Raw genomic sequence first — 20008 nt, forward strand, 5'->3', positions numbered from 1 at the left:
GATACAGTTTAGCACTAGTCGGCATTATTTAGTTCGATCAAAATACAGTTGCGTATGGTATGAAACTGTATTGTTGCGACGTCCTACAGTTCAAGTTTAATATTCTCGCACAAATATTTCTCTATGTTGGCAATCTCTGGCCGCACTGGGAGAAAGCTTAAGTCTAAAAAGAGAATATTTTTGCGAACGTTCGCCATTGTAGAAAGTTCTTTAGAATCGTAAGAAGAAATAATGCACACGTCTTTAGTCTACAAGTGGTGACTATCAACTGTATTCGACAAATCCTGACGAATGAGGTGTCGCACGGCAGGTTCTGATTACATTGTGGGAATGACCACACCTCCGGAACCATACGGTGGACCGGTTAGGTTTTTTGAACCTTGTAAACTTAGACAAACCGAGATAGCAATGGTTGGACAATAATTTTCAACAGCTGATTGAAGATTTAAAACTCCTCAAAACCAGACGTTGGGTACGTGGAGGTTAAAAATGAGACCATCAATCCAAGAGAGAGAGAGCCTTTTTAGAGATTTGCACTAAAATGGTCTTAAGAAAAAGACCACGAATTACTGGGAGAATTTCTGTCCGATACCTTGAAAGAGAATTTCGAAAAAGTCTTCCGAGGGATATCTGGGAAAATTGAGAATTTACTATGTAATAAAGTGCTGATGGAATTTATCTTTAAAAATTTTGGAGAAATTGTACGAAAACCTTAAAAAATCAAACGGTCATGTACAACAAGGAACTAAGGATGACACTGGTTGTTCAACTGGCCAGGGCAAAATTTCCGGTTTTAAAGGGATCGCAGCAAATCAAACTTGAAGAATTTTTCAAGTCGTTAAATGAACCCATTTCGGACTCCACTTTGCTTGCCAATCAAACACCAATCAGATCACCTGAAAAAAAATGCTATGGATAATTTATTTACAGCTTGTCAACCAACACTACTGTGCCTATTCAAGTTCACTTCGTTGTAACTAGGTCAAGTGCCTTTTCTGATTCGATTACCGCCTTCTCATAAAAGTGCGCGGAGGCACACGTGAAAATTATAGTTAAGGTTCCCAACCACTGCTTCGCAGCTCATGCCATTCATCTCACTATACTGTAAGAATTGGGAAATAGCTGAAGTAGATGCATATCTCCTGCGCTATACCTGCTAGCATACAACCAAAAAATCGTCTATCGTGTGACTAGTAAGCAAAGCAAAGACTAACGGTTGTTTGGGTGTTTATTTTTAACCCAAATAGAAAAATAACCTGTCTGCTTGTATAAATCCTCATTCGCATATGACCACTGCCTAGTTTTCCCAGCTGTAGCACTTCACGTTTTTATTTATGGTAGGAGAAAGTGGTTCTTACCCATTAGCAGGGAGCATTTGGCGATGCGCATGTAGCCCTTCTCGAAGAAGCCATCGATCTGGACCGACTGCTTGGCATCCTTGAGGGCGGCCTTGTAGTCGCCGAGCATCATGTAGGTAGCGGCCCGGTTCCCGTAGTAAGCCGGAGTTTCCGGGCAGAGGTTGATCGCCTCCGTGTATAGCTGTAGTGCTGCATCGTACCGTTTGATCTTGTACAGGTCGTTGCCAGCGTTCTTCTTCTCCTCGGCCAGGCTGCAATGCAAAGAGTAAAATGTAAATCACATATGTATCAAAATATGTAGAGAAATCAACGAGACGCAATCGCAATAGCGATAAAACCACAAAACAGTTATCTTTTCCAATTTATACACACATGGTTCGGGCTGCTGATAAAAAGCAACAGCAGATTGTGAAACCAGTTCCAACGTAACATTTAAAATCGGCCTAACAGCAAAATGTACACAAACTTGATTTTTCATTATTAGTATTAACATCTACGTGAATGGCCTCTACATTTTTTGGCCATTTTTTATACCTCGGTCGATTACTGCTACCTCTAATACTCGCCCAGACACCCTTAATTGTGTTTTCTCATACAACCGTTAAATATTGGTTACAAATTAGTCAAAGTAAATAGTTTGAATATCTCAATAGTCACTGAGATTAACATATTGCAACAAGGCTTAACAGGAATTATTTTTATTCAAAGGGCCAAACTGGACGACTTTGGAATTATGTTCAGTCGAACTGTAGGAGCTTATCTGATTGGGGACGCATAAAAAGGCAAATCTGGCAATGATGTCTGAATTTAATTGTTTTTTACGAGTTGTGTTATATGAGATTTGAAATGTTATAGACAGTGACTGGATTTGGAATTAGATTAACAAATATTGTTCAGAATTTTTACACGCAACTTTCTCAATGTTTATGTTTTGCAGATAGGCCCTGTTCAAAAGATATGCTGCTACTATTGTTGAAATTCACGTTCAATAACATACGACGTAGGTAAAACATGTCGGTCGTCAACCGCACAAGAAAAGAAACCAGTCGTCCACAGAGTAAAATATGCAAGAGGTGTGAGGTGTTTTATGCCTCCGCCATGTACACACTTTTTACGAAGCCCCAATCATGACCTCGATTACGCAGCAAGAATATTCTTCTTTTCTCAATTACCTAATGCTTTCGATCTCCATGCTATCCGGAAGTTGTTTCACGGTCACTTCACTACTGGAAGGATGATCAATTTCACACCCGGAAAACACTCCCAATCCGCAAAAATGTGGAGTTTTAAATCTATTCACACTGAATTTCTACCAATGAAGGAAATCCACTCACAGAGTGGAGGGCTCTTTGGTAAAAAAAAAACCTAGGCAACACACGGAGCTTGCCCAGAAAGGCAGACAAACAACTACACACGCGCTCTTCACCACATGAACTGAACTGACAGACAGTGAAGTGCATTCTGCTCGCTGATGTCTCGCGGCTCGCCCACCGCGGTCGCTCACTTTGTGCTCTCCCTCTCAGTTATCAAAAGTGGTGAATATGCCACAATCCATTGAACTGGAAGTTTGGTGAACATAAAACCATCCTACCGTCGGGGTCTGAGGCTCCGCACTATGATGCATTGGTCCACACAAATTTCATGAAGCCATATGATTTCGCCCTAAAAGCCATTCACTAAGACTAAAATTAAGCATGATTTTCATAAGACCACACTAATGAATGCGTTTTTTATTATTTTTTTTCGTTGTTTCACAAGACACTTGTGTATTTCATACAATTTGATTGAAATTCATACGACTAGTGTAAACTTTTCATAACAATCAATTGTCAATGTCATAAGAACGCTTATGAACCCCATTGCTCATCATTGTAAAAACTCGCGTGAGACAAATTTCCTCAGCGCGGGCATTTCACTATCAGAAATATAATATGGCTCCGAAATCGACGTGGTTGCTGATTTGCCGCTGGCTGATTCCGTTTTTAATGCATCAAAAGGTAAATATTTTCAATCAAATCTGCATTCACTATCTCTTTCGAACAGATTGTGGAATTGGATCCGAACAGTAAGATATTTGTATGAAAATCGAAAAAAAATTGTATGACGCGTAATGAACCCTCATTTCATCCATTAATCCCTTACGTCCTGGACCTGCACCAAATGAAGCGTTCTTTACACCTAACAGGCTTACGTCCGCTTTACTCAGTGTTGGTAACCAAGTGTATAGCTCGTTGTTTACAAGCAAACCAATGGACGAAAATAAAAACTATAACCACTAGGGGACCATATAGCCGTAGCGGTAAACGCGCAGCTATTCAGCATGACCATGTTGAGGGTCGTGGGTTCGAATCCCACTGGTCGAGGATCTTTTCGTAAAGGAAATTTTCTCGATTCCCAGGGCATAGAGTATCTTCGTACCTGCCACACGATATACACATGCATAAATGGTCAATCGGCAAAGAAAGCTCTCAGTTAATAACTGTGGAAGTGCTCATAAGAACACTAATCTGAGAAGCAGGCTTTGTCCCAGTTGGGACGTAACGCTAGAAAGAAGAAGAAGAAGAACCACTAGGAGATAGAGGAGGATCTTCTTTTTATCGTACACTCAGGCAAATGGACTATCGAAATACATAGGAACCACTTATGAAAATTCGCCAAAAAAAATCTGGTTGAAATTCATAGCTTTGCCTTATGAATCCAAAATTTGAAAACAGAAAATGTTTCCGCGGCAACCTGTAAGGGCCTGTTCACAAATTTCATAACGCTGAAGGGGGTGGGTGGGTGTCCTCAAAATGTTACAGCTCATACAAAATTCGTGAATCGTTCATACAAAAAGCGTTACGAGGGGGTGGGTATCAAAAATTTCAATTTTTGGCGTTATGAAATTTGTGAATGAACCCTAATCGCACCAAGGACCTTGCGATCGATGGGCCCGTGTGTACACTACGCGCCTATCGACGTCTTGATTTGAGGTGATGCTAAAACTATACATAAAGCGTTCGTATTGCAATAATCGTTCCACTTTTCATAAGGCAAAATGTATGAATTTCGATAGTATAGTTCACAGCGTTTAGCGTTGTTGAATAATTTTTTAAATCCATTCATTAGCTCAACAATAACAAGCTACTCACTTGGTTACCAATGGCTTTTAAGGCGAGATCATAAATTAAGCAAGAAATGGTTTTGCCAAAAATGGTTACAGATCATACAAAATTTGTAAAATATTCATACAAAAAGCGTTATGTGGATGTCGAAAATGGTCATTTTTGGCGTCATGAAATTTGTGAAAGAGTGAAGTCCGTAGTTTGCTTTACGGATCACCCACAGTAATGAATCACTTTGGCGTTCAATATCGGATCACTCGCTCAAAACGTATACGTTGAAATAAAACATATTTTTGACAAGTCTTCCTAAGTAACCACTAGTTCGCTAATTCGTCTTTTTAGCTTTGTAGGGCTATCATACGGCTAATATAGGACTTGTCAGCCATATAACAGCACTATATTAGCACGCAGGACGAATTGAAGTGCTATTTGGTTACTTGGATTACTATTTGCCTTCAATCATTTGTATTGTGCTCTACAAGATAAATTCATGGAATGCGATTATCTGAAAATGTCGTATTCCGTCGCAACAAAGTATTCGGGCTCAGAATGGGTAACACTTTTAATACTGCATTCGGTCCCTTGGTACTCCAAAAAGTACCCAAGTTTGACAGATTTGCAGAACATTTTTCACCGCATTCTAGATTCTATTCTATTCTATTATTATGTAACAGAATAACTCGATCATCTCTAGTAGGATGAACCGAACGATCATTGACTCAACAATGATTCAGTGTAGGTCTGAACCGCCGCTTGTCCGGTCACCTTTTCAAAGGCACTGTTAGATAAAAATCATATATAATTTTGTTCTCTTTTGCTATATAAATAATTTCTAAGTAACTCAGTTTGTTACAACGTGGGGGCTCAACCGGGATTAGCCGATCCTAAAATTTTGGGAATGAACAATTCATCCATAGAACGTCGTTTATTGGCCATTGAAGGAAGCATAAGGCCGCACGGGACATCATCATAATCACCCTATCCATTTCAATAAGCAAATCCCAAGAACCACTCCATATATCGATGTGAAAATGTATCACTATGATTCTATGTATGTAGTGCACAACCCGATAAATTTTCAGCTTCATCGGTTCATTAAAACTCGAGATTTGCTTCCACAAAATTTTGATGATTATTGTTAGAGTGAGACGGAAGATAGGGAAAATAACACGGTCTCCCGTGTCCCCATAAGGAGATTGAAACGAATTTTCAGCACTATCTCTAATATTGCTCAGGTTAGCAACGAGCAGGAAAAACAATTGGTAGCAAAAGCATGCAACGAAAACAACCAAACAACAAGAAGAGAGATGAACGCTGTTCTACCTATCACACTGCCAAGGGTGGTCGAGACTAATCCAGCTGGTCCTCAAACAAATAACGTCACAAAACTACGGTTCGACGGTCGTTGTGTGTTTTTCACTGCTGCTGAATTTTTGAAACGCTTCAATCAATACTTGCATGGCGAGAAACGAGAGCTGAAAGATGATGATCGTATTGAAGCAGTATATGAATGCTTGCAAGGAGACGTGCCTTCAAATATCGCTTCAGCAGTTGGAAGGAATAGATCATTTCCGTCAGACCTTACGCTCTATTTTTATTTTTTTCTTCCAAAGAGGATCATTTTTTTTTTTTTTTTTCAATGATTATTGACGCTTTCAGATCTAATTTATATGCACTCCAGATTTTATTATGAATTTTTGAAAACTTGAGAATTCACCACATTTTGAATAGTGCGGCACAGTTGTTTCAACCGTGTGGGTGAACAAAGTGGAGATTTTGCCACAACCTTCAATCTCACCCCTGCGTTGAGTGTTTGTAGACATAACGAAATGTCAATATCAAATTAAACACTCGACGACCAAGCTTCTGGATCACCCCTGGCGATATGGACCAATAGGTCTGTGCCACAATAAGGGAGAGGAAAAAAAGCTTCTGGATTTACTCAGGTGGCACAGATCCAATGAGAATATATATCAAGGTGTGGAAGAAGAAGCAATGGCTATGTATTAGTAAGGAGAAAAAATATAAACACAAATAACTACGTCACTAATTTACACGGCTTCTTATGGGAGCTCACTCGCTAGTAGTTGTGAAACATTTTGCACCGTACACGAATGTCACGCACACTAAACGTCTTTTCCACACCTCGGTATATATTCTCATTGGCACAGATCATTGATGCGCGCCACTAGTTCTCTCTTTTACTCTTGCGCTGTTCTTATGCTGAGCAAATAGTGAAGTCATTTTTTGCGCTGCATAAGAACAACGCGCCCATGCACGCCAAGCACTTTTCGCTGACTTGTTATTAACCGATTTTAAAATATTAATAAATACACTTTGAGCAAGTCATGGGAGCTATAATGAATTTCAGATCTCCAGATAGAGGTCAGTGAGCGAAATTTAATAAACAGAGACGACAAACCTATTCATCACAAAACGCATGTCTTAAGATTTGCTTGAAAATAAAAAGGGATTCAGTTTGCCGTACCAGATGATGATTATGTGAAGTGGGCCGATGATCAAATCAACTTGTTCTAAGTGATACGAATGTTTGTCAATGTCAAATCGTTATATTTTTTGTATAAAATACAAAATTACTATTTTTCATTGTATGCTATTTGTAATTACAACGATGATAGCGAATCGGGTTTATTACATTTTGTTGTATGGTAAACTAGTTTGAAAATATGATACTTTCAAAATATAAAACCAATCGTAATTTTGTATCATTTTTATCCCAGATTCCAAGAGTCCAGAAGATCGTACTTCTACGGTACATTCGCACACGTGTTCCGTCTTACAAGATATCAGCCACCCTAGCAACGCATACATCCATGATTTATGCTCCTCCGCATGGTGAACCGCGATGTCCAGAAGAGAGAAAAGAGAGCAAGACTCACCACCACAAAAAATGAAGCGACGATCCGTCCGTCGCAGTGTTGCCACAAGTACAGATTTATCTGGAAAGGTACAGATTTTTTGATAGTTTTTGGTACAGATTCTGTACGGTACAGATTACAGATTTTCACGAAAATGTACAGATTGGTACAGATTTTTGGAATTGGTAATTTTGAGACACAAAATCCAAAAGATACATGGAATTTGTAACTAATTTACACAAAACCTTAATTGAAAGATACAATTTCCATAGAATAATTCCATAGAATATTCTATATTATTGAATAATAATTATATAACTAGTGAAATTATTTCAATAAAAACTATGTTAAATTTCCAAATTCATTAGGATTTTAAGGATTTTTTCAATAATTTTCATTGGATGTGGTACAGATTTTGGGTACAGATATTTAGAATCTCTGGTACAGATAAAAAAGATTTTTGAGCCTTCGGTACAGATAGAAATGTGGCAACACTGGTCCGTCGTCTGTTCGCGACCACGCTTGATGTGGTGTTGGTTCTGCATTCAGTCGTCGTCTCGTCGTCCCGTCAGTGTTTCGCGCAAGCAGAAAAGTTTTCGTGGTTATGTTCATCTAAATAAAGAAAATTTGGTTCGGACACAAAGTGCATCGTAAAGTTGAATGCGGTCTCGCCCGTGAGTGGACAAAATTCACACGGCCGGAAAAGTTAAAGTGGCCAATTTCGGAGCCATCGTCGGGTCGCCCAAAAAACGTGGTGATGTAACGTCGTTGTGTGCGGCAGTCACTGTAAAAAGACGTTCTCCTGAAGAGTGCAAAGAACAAGAAGCGATTAGTGGAAGTCTCAAAATTTGAGCTGATTTGGTTCGAGAGGTGGTCTCCGGGCACCTTCAATATTATTTCGATTCGGTTCGCCGTTCGCACTGCTGGTGGATTTTTCCTACAAATGGCGCAGCAGTAAATCTCGACATTGGTGATTTGGCGATTTTTGTTCAGGTGAGTTTTGTGCACACTCTTTTGCATCATTGTTGTTGTTTATCATCAGCTGATCGGAATTTTGCGGGTGTTTTGTTTTGATTGGGATGCAACAAAGGCTATAACCTCATTCTTGGTCCATAACCTCAGAAAAATTTATGTTTCAGGTTAGAAATTGCATTTTCACTTTGTTCGAGGTAGACATTCCTCCATGATAGCTTTTCTTGATGGTGATGGGTCTTCTTCGTGATCAGCGAAAACGCACACTTGGAAGCGGGTTCTGTTCCGACTTTTCACCACCACTGATCTGAGTACATCGTAGTTAGGACACACGCACACATGAGCAACTTTTTTTTTATCAATGGTGCGATAGTAGTGGGTTACCTGCTCGTAAACAATCGCTCGCTTTTATCAATGATCGACATTAGAATGGTTTATCATTGATTCTCGCGTAATAATTTTAAAGGGCCAATCCCCAGATCGTGATTTTAATTTTTATTTTCCATATTCAAATCAATCATTGTGATTAATCGGTGAGTGATTATTTACTGTAACTACACCTTAATAATCATATTTATTCTGAAAACTACCAAAGATGTGCAAAATATGAGTTCTAATGCTGATCTTCAGCTTTCTAATATACGGACTCCGAAGGGTTTGAAGATTCTTCTTATTTTTGACTCATTGGTTACTCCAAACATGAAAAAAACATACTTGGGATGGTACTTTTAAGTGACTTGGTCACTATTTTCGTATTCGGAAACTCTATATCTTAAATAAATATCTTTTACAAAATATTAAAGCAATAGAGTAACCCAAATAGTTCTGGGTACACCCATGATTCACTTTGGCATGGAGGGGTTTTGGGTTCATTCAAATATTACGTAACGCAAAATTTGCCAATTTTTGACCCCCTCCCACCCCCACGTAACAGCTTTTGTATGGAAAATGTTTAATTTTTGAAAGGGCCGTAACACAATGTAAGACCCCCTCCCTCCCCCTGTTGCGTTACGTAATATTTGAACGATCCCTTTCACAGCTGAATAGTCTGAAACTTTCAGATATTAAGCACATTGATACGACGCATATTGTGAAAAAAAATGTAAAAACGCATTGCCAAAGTGAATCGAAAATGCAAAAAAAAAATTGAACAAGACTAAATTAGCCTAAGCAGTAAACAGGATATAAAAGTTTGACATCTATAAGGCGCAAGTAAAAATGAAGCCAATGTCAAAAATGAAAAAGCAGTCGCCCTTGAATTCAACTAATCGGATAAAAATAAAAACACAGCCTTTTTATTTTGCAAATAACACAGCTGTGTGTGTGTGTTTTTTTTTTTTTTCAATTTGTCGATTCGAACACTTTTGACATTTGCATATCCATTTTTACTAGAGCCTTAAGAAGGTTTTGAACTTCTCGTGACATTATGGTGTTTGTTTCCATAAATTTCTTCAGTAATAATTCCGTTATTGGCTGAAGGGTACTCAGGCGTTGCTCTTCAGGAGTTCATTTTGTGACTATTTTTCGAACTTCCTACGAATTTCTCCAAGAATTTTTTTGCCCCACGACTTTATTCAACTGTTTCTATACGAAAAATCGTTTCCATTTTTCTTGAACAAATTTCTTGCAAAAAGGCTGTATGTTTCAAAATCAATTCAAAAATAAAATAGTCGTTTTTATACAGTAAATTATTTGTTTATCAATAGTTTTACGATTGTTTTACAGTTGTTGACTTTTGGATGAATCCGATGATCTAGTAACTTTTGTACAATAGTTTTCTCATTCGGTTTGTCTCATGTCGAAAATGAATGGAACTCTGTAGCTTTCATGGGAAAGGAAGGATCAAAGATTCCTACAGATATTATCCTAGAGAATCCATTGGGAATCCGCCCAGAAATTCTTTCAAAAAAAATGTCAAGAAAGTCCCAACTCCTCCAGGAATTATCAAGTGATTCTTACATTGATTTCCCTACGATTTTCTTCAAGATACCCGTTTACAACTTATCCAAAAATTCAGCCAAAAATGCTCCAGGGATAGTTAAGAATTTTCTACAAAATTTTCATTCAGGACTTCATTAAGATCTCTGCCAGCAAATTCTTTAAGGATAACTTCACTACTTCAGAGATTTCTCCTAAGGTTCCTTCACGAGTTCCTTCAGAAATTCATTGAGAGATTTCACAAGGAAGGCTTCAAAATATTTTTCTAGGTATTCTTCTAAGGGAATGTCATCCATAAGTAACCTCTAATCAAACTTATGTAGGTTCCTAAGTAAATTACTGTAATTGATATAATATTAACTGGTGTGAAACATCAAATGAAGAATCGATAAAGGTTTAATCTGAGAAATTATTCGAAAAATGTACAGAAGAATTGCTGAAGAAATTTCTGGGGGATGTTTCTCGAGCGATTCTTTGGGAAAAACTCATCAAAACAATCTGTGAATTATTTCGTGGCAAAATTTCCATAGAGAAATTCCTTTAGAAATCCCTGAACTATTTTCTTAAGGAATACTGTTGAGGTATCCCTGGAGACATTTGCATGAGGAATTCTTGGAGGAAGCCTTGGCTCATCGCAAGAGGAATCTCCGTGGGAATTTTCGGAGGAATCCCTGGATGAATCTTTGGTAGAATTTGTGAAGTAGTCTCTGGAGGAATTGCGGGTAGGTTATATTTAAATTATTTCTTGGTGATTATTTAAAAGAAAGGCTTGAAGAAATACTCGGAGAAGTTCTCGAAAATATCTCTAACTTCTGGCAAAATGATCTTAGAAAAAATCCTTCAGATATCTTTGAAGTGCATTTTGGAAAAAAAATCCTGAGGGAAATGCTGGTAAAATTGTAGGACAAATCCCTGGAATATAATGTTAAGAAATCCTTGAACAAATTAAAGAAGTAAATCTTGGATGAATGCCTGGAGAAATTATAGAGAAATTTTCAGAATTTTCAAAAGAATCCTTGAAGAAATTTAAAGAAAATATCTGAATTATGTTTAGGTGATTTCTATAAATTCATTACTGAAATCCCTGGAGGAGTTTTCGAAAAGATCTCTTAATTATTAGGCGGTAAAATTTGCCTAGAGCAAATCCTTGGAAAATCAATTAGGGAGTCCAATCAATTGGGAGAATTCCTTCAAAAAAATCTAAGCAATTAGGATTTCTTGGAAGAATTCCAGGTGAAGTTATCGGAGAGATTCCAGGAGGAAACTCTGGAGGAATTCCAAGTGGCGTTCTCCGAGAGATCCCTGGAGGAATCCGTAAAGAAATTTCTATAAGATGTCTGAACTATGTCTAGGTGAAATAATTTAAAGAATTTCTGAAATCCTTGCAAGAGATTTCCTAAAAAAACTAAATTATTTCGTGGTGGAAGTTTTCAACATAAATTCCTTGAGAAATAGCCGTGAAGAAATCCTTGAAATGAGGCATTCTTTGGATAAACAGCAGAAGGAATCCCTGGTGGGATCCGGGAGGTGTCCCTTTGATAATTCTCGGAAGAATTTCTCGAGGAATCTGTAACAGAATTCTTAGATGAGACTCTGGAGGTGTCATTGGAAGAATTTCTGGATATTCTTCTTATTATTCTTCTTGGCATTAACGTCCTCACTGGGACAGAGCCTGCTTCTCTGCTTAGTGTTCTTATGAGCACTTCCGCAGTAATTAACTGAGAGCTTTCTTTGCCAAAGTTGCCATTTTCGCATTCGTATATCGTGTGGCAGGTACGATCAAACTCTATGCCCAGGGAAGTCAAGGAAATTTCCTTTACGAAAAGATCCTGGACTGACCGGGAATCGAACCCAGACACCTTCAGCATGGCTTTGGTTTGTAGTCGCGTAGTCTAACCACTCGGCTAAGGAAGGCCCCTGGATTTCCGGAATTTCTGGATAATTGGGTTGATTCTACGAGTGGCGTGAAGTGGCAATTGTCGGTGTCGTATAGCGAGGTGACAATTCTCGACTCGAGTGAAGTGACTCTCCATTTGATTTGCACAGCGAGTTACTGCACTCGAGTCGAGAATTGTCACCTCACGCCACTCGTAGAATTAACCCAAATATCTGACATACTTGTTGATGATTTTTTTTTAAAGAAATCATTGAAGGAGTTATCGCATTCTCTAGACGATTTTTTTAATCTCTGAACTATTGCCTGTAGAATGTCTCATAAAAAATTCCCTGACAAAACCTTGAAAAAAAAATGCGTTTTTATCTGATATGGTTTATATTTACTACAGTCAACCCTCCATGAGTCGATATTGAAGGGACCATCGACTCATGGAACAGCAATGCTATGGAAAGCCGTTTGAGGGGACCATCGTAGTAACCATGAAATTTGATTTTTAATATGGTTCCATGAGTCGATATCGAGTAATGGAACATCGACTCATGGAGGTTTAACTGTACTCTTATTTATTGTTGATATGGTGGAAAAACAGAAAATCCCTGTCGCCCAATTAGTTTTCATTTAGAATATGCAAGATGCCAAACTTTGGAAGTTGGATACATCGTAAACTTGACAGATAACAAGCAGTTATCGCCGTATTCACAATCACAGATCGCCGCAATGATGTTTTTGATTTGCTTCACCGTCAGGCAGGAGAGCTGATTTTAAATTAATGACAAATTTATATGAAATGAAATTTTGATCAAACTGCGGTGGAAGCGGATGAAATTTCTTCTATTTTTCGGGACTGTTATACAGTTTGACCAAAAAATGGATCACCGGTGAAAACGACCTAAGGGCTCTATTTTATAAGTTGAGTCGATCAAAATGACTCGGCTAAAGCCAATGTCGTCCAAAAAATCGCTCAACACGATTCTGTCACTCGAATTGTTCGACAGTTGTCACTCTTATGTGACAAGATTACTATAAGAGTCGACTAGTGACTTCTAAAATGTACATGCTTACTTTAATCGATAGTGACCTACAGACGAATTACATGAATCTGCTCGTTTTGTAAAATAAGCCTCTAAGGGGCGTCCACAAATTACGTAACGCTCTAGGGGGAGGGGGGAGTAGGCTCAAGCGTTAAAACTCATACAAAATTTTGAAATTTTTCATACAAAAAGCGTTACGGACGGAGGGGAGGGGGTCGAAAATTTCCAAATTTAGCGTTACGTAATAAATGGACGCTGCCTAAGTGAAAAACGTACAGTTGTGTTCAGAATAATAGTAGTGACAGCCGATTTTCATACAAAATGCTCAACTTTGGCATGATGTAACTTTGTTTCCATATGAGCAATGAGCATGAAATTTTGGCAGTGAACTACAAATATGCTCAATTTCATTATAACAAAATTTGAAAATTTTCACACTACCGGCTAAAAAGTTAAGCACCAGGTGAAATCGCTCAAAATAATAGTAGTTTTTCTTTTGTGAATTTTCGTTCAGCAACAACTTTGTAAAAAAATGTATTGTTCATATATTCAAAGCTTGGGTGGACATGGTTGAAACGATGAGTAAATTTAAAATTTAAAAACCCAAAATACAGCAGATATTTAAATTATTAAAACTACTATTATTTTGAGCGATTTCACCTGGTGCTTAACTTTTTAGCCGGTAGTGTGAAAATTTTCAAATCTTGTGGTAATGAAATTGAGTATATTTGTAGTTTACTGCCAAAATTTCATGCCAATTGCTCATATGGAAACAAAGTTACAGCATGCCAAAGTTGAGCATTTTGTATGAAAATCGGCTTTCACTACTATTATTCTGAACACAACTGTACATCTATGCATCAGGAATGTTCTTCGAATTAATGATCTGTCTTCATTACGCAAGCCCTGACTTTTTTACTAATACAGTGATACCTCCATGAGTCGATGTTCCATGACTCGATATCGACTCATGGAACCATACTAAAAACAAAATTTCATGGTTACTATGATGGTCCCTAGAAGTAGCCTTCCAAAGGATTTCTGTTCCATGACTCGATATTTCCATGAGTCGATGGTCCCTTCAATATCGACTCATGGAGGTTTCGCTGTAGATTTATAAGCAGAATTCCTAATAAATCTAGTACTGATTTCACACAGCTTTATGGGAAGAATAAAACCAAAAACATTCGGACGGTTTCCTCGCGTGATGCTACCTAAATCATGTTTTATTTAAAATCAAATAATTTTGCCGAAAGTGTATATTTAACAATAGGGTCCTAAAGCCCTGTCTCAATTTTAGTGCCAAACGCTTAAGTTTAGGCCAAAAACACATGTTTTCTCAATTTTCTAATGTTTTCCGTTGGTTTAAACCCAAAAAACTTTTTTTTAGATTTTGTCACATCCTTTGGCTTAAACTCAAATTTTGGGGGTATTTTGTTTTCCGTGTCCCTTACGAAATGTCAGATAGGAACAACCCTAGTGGTCGAACTAAAACCCCTGTGGTGTTTTTGTCGACTAAACGAACGTCAAGCATGATCAAAAGTGTCAAGGTTCATTTATGGACCAAATTTTAAAATTAAAGTTTAAACATGATATAGCCATTATTTGAGCGGGAAAAATTGCTAAAGTAGCTACACTGCCCATAAACGCATAATTGTCCCATGTGAATAGGAAATCCAGCAGACATGGGACTGATATGCTTTTATGGGCAGTACAGTAACATGCTTTTTCGTGTTATTAAATAAAAACAAGATTTCATTAAAAATTTTAGGACCCAATTATATAAAATAATAAATAACCTGGTTGAAAATAGAAATTATATTACCCTTAAATAATGCAAACTAAAAGACGATTTCTCATCGATATGTTTATACTTTACAGAACTTATCATGGATCCTGCAACGTTCACAATCTGGGACCCCTCCCAGCCGAATGCCAAAATGAAGATTATCAATATTCCCGGGCAGGGCCCGGCTCAGTTGATAGAAACCGTATCGTCAAACAGCGGAACATCGGGCCAAGCCGAACAAATCATACTGCAAACACACGACGGTCAAGAGTACCTGGTGGACGAAAATGACATCAGCCGCATAGATCAGATACCGCCGGAAAATCTCATCTACATGGCCACCGATGATGGCTCGTTGATTCAGGGGGAAGTTGTCCACGTACAGCCGGAAGATATGCACCAGCATGTAATACAACAGGGTCAGGAATACATGGAATGTGAAGTAACGGAAGAAGTCATAACCGACGACTGGGTCCAAACCGATGGGCAGGAATGTGTCCAAGTTACGGTGGATCAGCTGGGAGCGACAACGGTGATCGGAGCAGCCGAAGATGACGTTACAGTACCGCTTCCAACGGATCAGGACGAATATACGACTTCTCGGCCTTATCCGTGCGATTTCTGCAGTCGAAGGTTCAGGAAGAAGTCCAACTTGATGAATCATATGATTGCGCACTCGAATGACAGACCCCATGTGTGTAATTTATGCGGTGCACAATATATGAGGCGAGGTGACTTACTGAATCATCTAAAATTGCACGCGTACGTTCCCGATGATCACGAAGAATCGATGCGGCATGATTCGGATGAATGTAAGTTTTCGTAAGAGTAATATATTTTATTCCATTCCTAACCATGTTTATTTCTGTCACAGTCGAATACGACCTTTCCGGATCAACGCCACCCAGTTTGAAGCGAAGGTCTTTCTCCGAAGATGAAGACGATCTTCTGATTCCGGCGCCCACACAGTATGCACCTCTGCCAGCACCAGCCACAAAAATACCCAAGAAGCCTCGGGCAAAGCCTAGTGCTTCAAAATCTAGCAAAAAATCAACCAATCGAGCGCGCCAGTCTCAAGCGCAGCGACAACAACAGGAAACCAAGTACAATGCATCGGTGGAACCTTTCGTGAACCTTCCACCACGGTATCCAGTGACCGACGACAGGAAGCCATTCGTTTGCCAAAAATGTGGCATCTCGTTTGCTCGGGAAAAGGCACTTGCCTCACACTCCCGAATTCACGGAGGAGACTCTCCGTTTGACTGCGAAACATGTGGACATCGATTCTGGGACCGCGTAATGTTACAGGAACACATCCGACAACGACATGCTTCAAATTTTCTAGCCGCTCCATTGGAATTACCGCCCGCTGAAATCGTGGTTACGCCTCCAGATGAGGTCGAAGAGGACAGCCCTGCCGAAGAAGACGTTGAAGGTCAATACTACTGCGACAACTGTGGTTTGATGTTCCAAAAGCAAGAACTATTAAAACGACACATAAAACAAGCTCACACTGTCCGAGAGCCTAAATTCGAACCAATCAGTCAAATTGTTCGCCAACGTCAGCAGCATCAACAGCAAATCCAGCAGGAAGAGGAAGAAGACGATGAAGATACGGATAATCAGATGGAAGAAACAGAACCCCAACAACCCCTCTCCTGTAATGTATGCGGAGAAACGTTCCTGGAAGCGTTGGATCTGTTGGCTCACGCCGAAGTCCATGCAAGGTTCGAACCGTACAAATGCCAGCTCTGTCGGGAATCGTTCTTAGATGAAAACACCATTAAGGAACATGTCCAGAAACAGCACAGCCATGAGCTGACGGAAACTTCTTGTGTGATTTGCGGAAAGTCGTGCAAGAATCACGCCGGTCTGTTGAAGCATGCCTTCGAGCACTCGCGTGAAAGGACTAAGTTGTTCGGTTCCCATAGTTGCTCCAAATGTGGCAAAACGTTCCACAACAAAGCCCGACTCAAGCGCCACATGGTGTCCCATCGGAACAAATCGGTTCGGTGCGAAATTTGCCAGGAAGAGTTTCCCGATGGGCGGAGTTTGATGAACCACCGGCACTCGCACACGAAAACCAAACAGTTCCCCTGCCACGAGTGTGGGAAAACATTTGGCTCGCGTTCGTCCCAGCAGATCCATCTGAGGATTCATTCCGGGGAGCGGCCGTACGGATGTCGGTGAGTATTGTTGTAGAGCTGCTACTGCTTCGACCTCCAACTCAAAATTAGGTTAACGCACGAAATTGAGTGGAATAAACTCATTTTTGAGTACTTCATTTTCTCCATGTAGGATTTTTTTTTGCTCTATTGGAGTCACTTTTTAGTTACCATTTTGATTCTTTTAGTCATTATTAATTTACTGTCTGGTCGTTACCTGCCTTGAAAACGCACAACCTAACAAGCAATATTTTTCCCTTACAGATTCTGCTGGAAAGCCTTTGCCGATGGAGGAACGCTGCGCAAACATGAGCGGGTCCACACCGGAGAGAAACCCTACGGTTGTTCGGTGTGTCCTCGGGCCTTCAACCAGCGAGTGGTGCTGAGGGAGCACATACGATCTCACCACTCCGCTCCGGACACCAAACGTGGCACTGCCACGCAACCGTATTTCTGTGCCGTTTGCAGTCAGCTGTTTGAAACATCGATGGAATTAATCCAACATCTGATCCAGCATAGCGATATGAATACGGCTATGAAACGGCAACCGCCGACCTTCCCTAGAAAGTACAAAAGACGAAGAAAGCTCAAAGCCGATGAAGGAGAAAAACCACCGCACTCTAGCAAGAGTAGGAAAAAAGAAGTCAATATCACCTACATAGAAACTGAGCAAGAACCTGCGGAGGATGAAGATTTGCTAAAGAATCCGGCAGAAGTTTTGCTAGAATACGGCGCAGGAACTTCGAACAAGAAATTAATAGCATCTCCCAAGTACATAAGTTCGTACGACCTATTAGCTTCAACTTCGGTAGACCTGAAGCCCTCAACCGTAGACGACAACGGGATAAACCTTCTTAGCAATGTAGTTCTCGTCTCCAATAGTGAGAAAAAGATCAAAACCATCAAAACAGAATCTCCAAAAGGGCGCGCGGTGAAGCAGTCGTCATCTCCTGGAGCAACGTCTACCAACTCATTAGGTACATCTTCCGGATCTAGACCCCGTATGATTCATACTCAAAAAACGCGAGTACCTGTCAACGACGGAAAGCGTAAAACCAAAACGGTCATCACCAAAGACATTAAAAGTCATCCGGAAAGCACTACCAGCCCATACACAACTCTTGAATTCAAACGTTCGAAGAATCGTACAGTGCCAACCTATCGGGAAATCCCATCTGACAAGATTTCCTCCGAAAGTTTCCCACTCCTAGACGATGGACGGGAAGATGATGGCGACGGGGATGACCAATCGGAATCAAACCAAGCCGCTCTGGACGCCTTATCCAGCAGCCAACGGCACCAGCAAGAGGTCCCCAATTACGAAGATCTCCTCAACCAAAATCTTCTCATGGAAATATCCCGAAAGGACAAATACATTGACAAATACAACAGCGACATTGTCAACGATCTGGAAGAAATTCTCCGATCTCCAATCAAAACCACTAACAATAATGTGCCACCAGCGGTCATTATGGCCACTCCCAGAACTAGTCACTACAGCAACAGCCAAGATGAACAGGACGAAGACGAATCAGAGCAGAAACCTCGCAAAGTCTCCCGCAAGCAACAGCTCAAGAAAATTAGCAAAGAAACCGCACAGAAGTCGCTCACTTCGGCGCTGCGCAGTCAACGGCTGACCAGGCGTCAACTGGAACGAGAGGTCAACTTCCTGCGGGAAGCCTACAACCCAGATCCCCACTCGACCATTAGTATCAAACAGGAGAAGGACAGCCCAGACAAACTTTCCGCAATGCTGTTGAACGACCTGCAGCAACCTTCGTCGTCGTCATCTTCTATGGCGTTGCTCAACCCCAAGCTGGAACCAATGCCGGAACCCTTGATGACCGATGAGGGCGAAACGGAGAGCACTCAACTTCAGGAGGTAGCGCCTCCACCGGTGGTGCAGATATTTCAATGCGAAATCTGCTTGGCCGTGTTCGACAGTCGCTCTCAGTTGTTGCTACACGTGCCTATCCACATCTAACTCTATTGTTGATTACCTACGATGGTTGCTTTTTTGTTGATTGATAATAACGTTATCACACTTTCTCGTTTGGGAAAATATACTCAGAAAGGCAGTATTCCAACAGAAGTGAAGTGTTGTAATAGTAAAGTTACACAGTGAAACTAACTACTTGCATTATAATTGTAGATGTTATTTTTGAAATTACAATTGAAATAAAATATGAAATTGGAAACAGACATTTTTTTCGCAGCTTACTTCCTTGTTATCCGAAAACAACCTGTGATCATTAGGCATACATTTTTTTTTAATTTGCTCTTACGAACTATTCGTGAGAAAATCTCAGTCTACTTTCAACGACCGGTTCTAGCGACAGGTTCAAATTCAGTTTTGCATTCCTATATTAGGTGATAAAGTTATGAGAGATACTTAAAAGTAGATTGGAGTACCTTTTACCTTTTAATTACGCCTACACTTTACCAGTCGGCATTGATTTCATCAAAAAATATTGTTTACTGTGCTCTCTATAATTTTTCAAATTTAACACTTCAGTCGTCGCGCTGTTGTATTTTGTACAACACTGTTGAAAAAAACCTCGCTTTTCGTTCACAACCGCAGCGTGGTGGTTCTGACGGTGGCAAACCGCGCGACGACTGGAAGGTTAAGCAGAGCCTTAAATGATTCATAATTGTGGGACCAGTGTACCTTTTAATTATGCCTAAATGCTTATCTTTGACAGATACGCGTATTTCGACTACCACTTGCAGCCTTCTTCAGTTTCAGTTACTCGTATTCACTCCACTGAAGAAGACTGCAAGCGGTAGTTGAAATATGCGTATCTGTCAAAGATAAGCATTTAGGGCAGAACTAAAATCTACTTTTAAGTTTATTTATTAAGATTCTGCTCATTCG

At 39.8% G+C, this 20008-nt stretch overlaps 2 protein-coding genes across 3 annotated transcripts in view; one reads left to right on the forward strand and one right to left on the reverse strand.

Moving 5' to 3' along the window:
• The window catches only part of LOC5572791 (dnaJ homolog subfamily C member 7), a 51840-nt gene that overhangs the window by 5940 nt on the left and 25892 nt on the right, over positions 1–20008 (reverse strand). The window contains exons 1-2 of one of the 2 annotated variants that reach the window (XM_001654142.2): positions 2531–2815; positions 1359–1609 (exon numbers count right to left, since the gene is read on the reverse strand). In XM_001654142.2, coding sequence (XP_001654192.2) covers positions 1359–1609; positions 2531–2550 — 271 coding nt within the window. In that variant the 5' untranslated portion in view covers positions 2551–2815. Of the gene's footprint in view, positions 1–1358; positions 1610–2530; positions 2816–20008 lie in introns of those variants that run through there. The other variant, XM_001654143.2, reaches the window with a different exon arrangement.
• LOC5572792 (zinc finger protein 836) lies at positions 7852–19335 on the forward strand. The gene is made up of 4 exons (XM_001654141.2): positions 7852–8334; positions 15061–15780; positions 15843–17154; positions 17398–19335. The coding sequence occupies exons 2-4, from the start codon at positions 15069–15071 to the stop codon at positions 19115–19117; spliced, it is 3744 nt and encodes a 1247-aa protein (XP_001654191.2). The 5' UTR covers positions 7852–8334; positions 15061–15068; the 3' UTR covers positions 19118–19335.

This window comes from Aedes aegypti, chromosome 2 (assembly GCF_002204515.2).
Source record: "Aedes aegypti strain LVP_AGWG chromosome 2, AaegL5.0 Primary Assembly, whole genome shotgun sequence".
In the NCBI taxonomy this organism is placed as follows: Eukaryota; Metazoa; Arthropoda; class Insecta; order Diptera; family Culicidae; genus Aedes; species Aedes aegypti.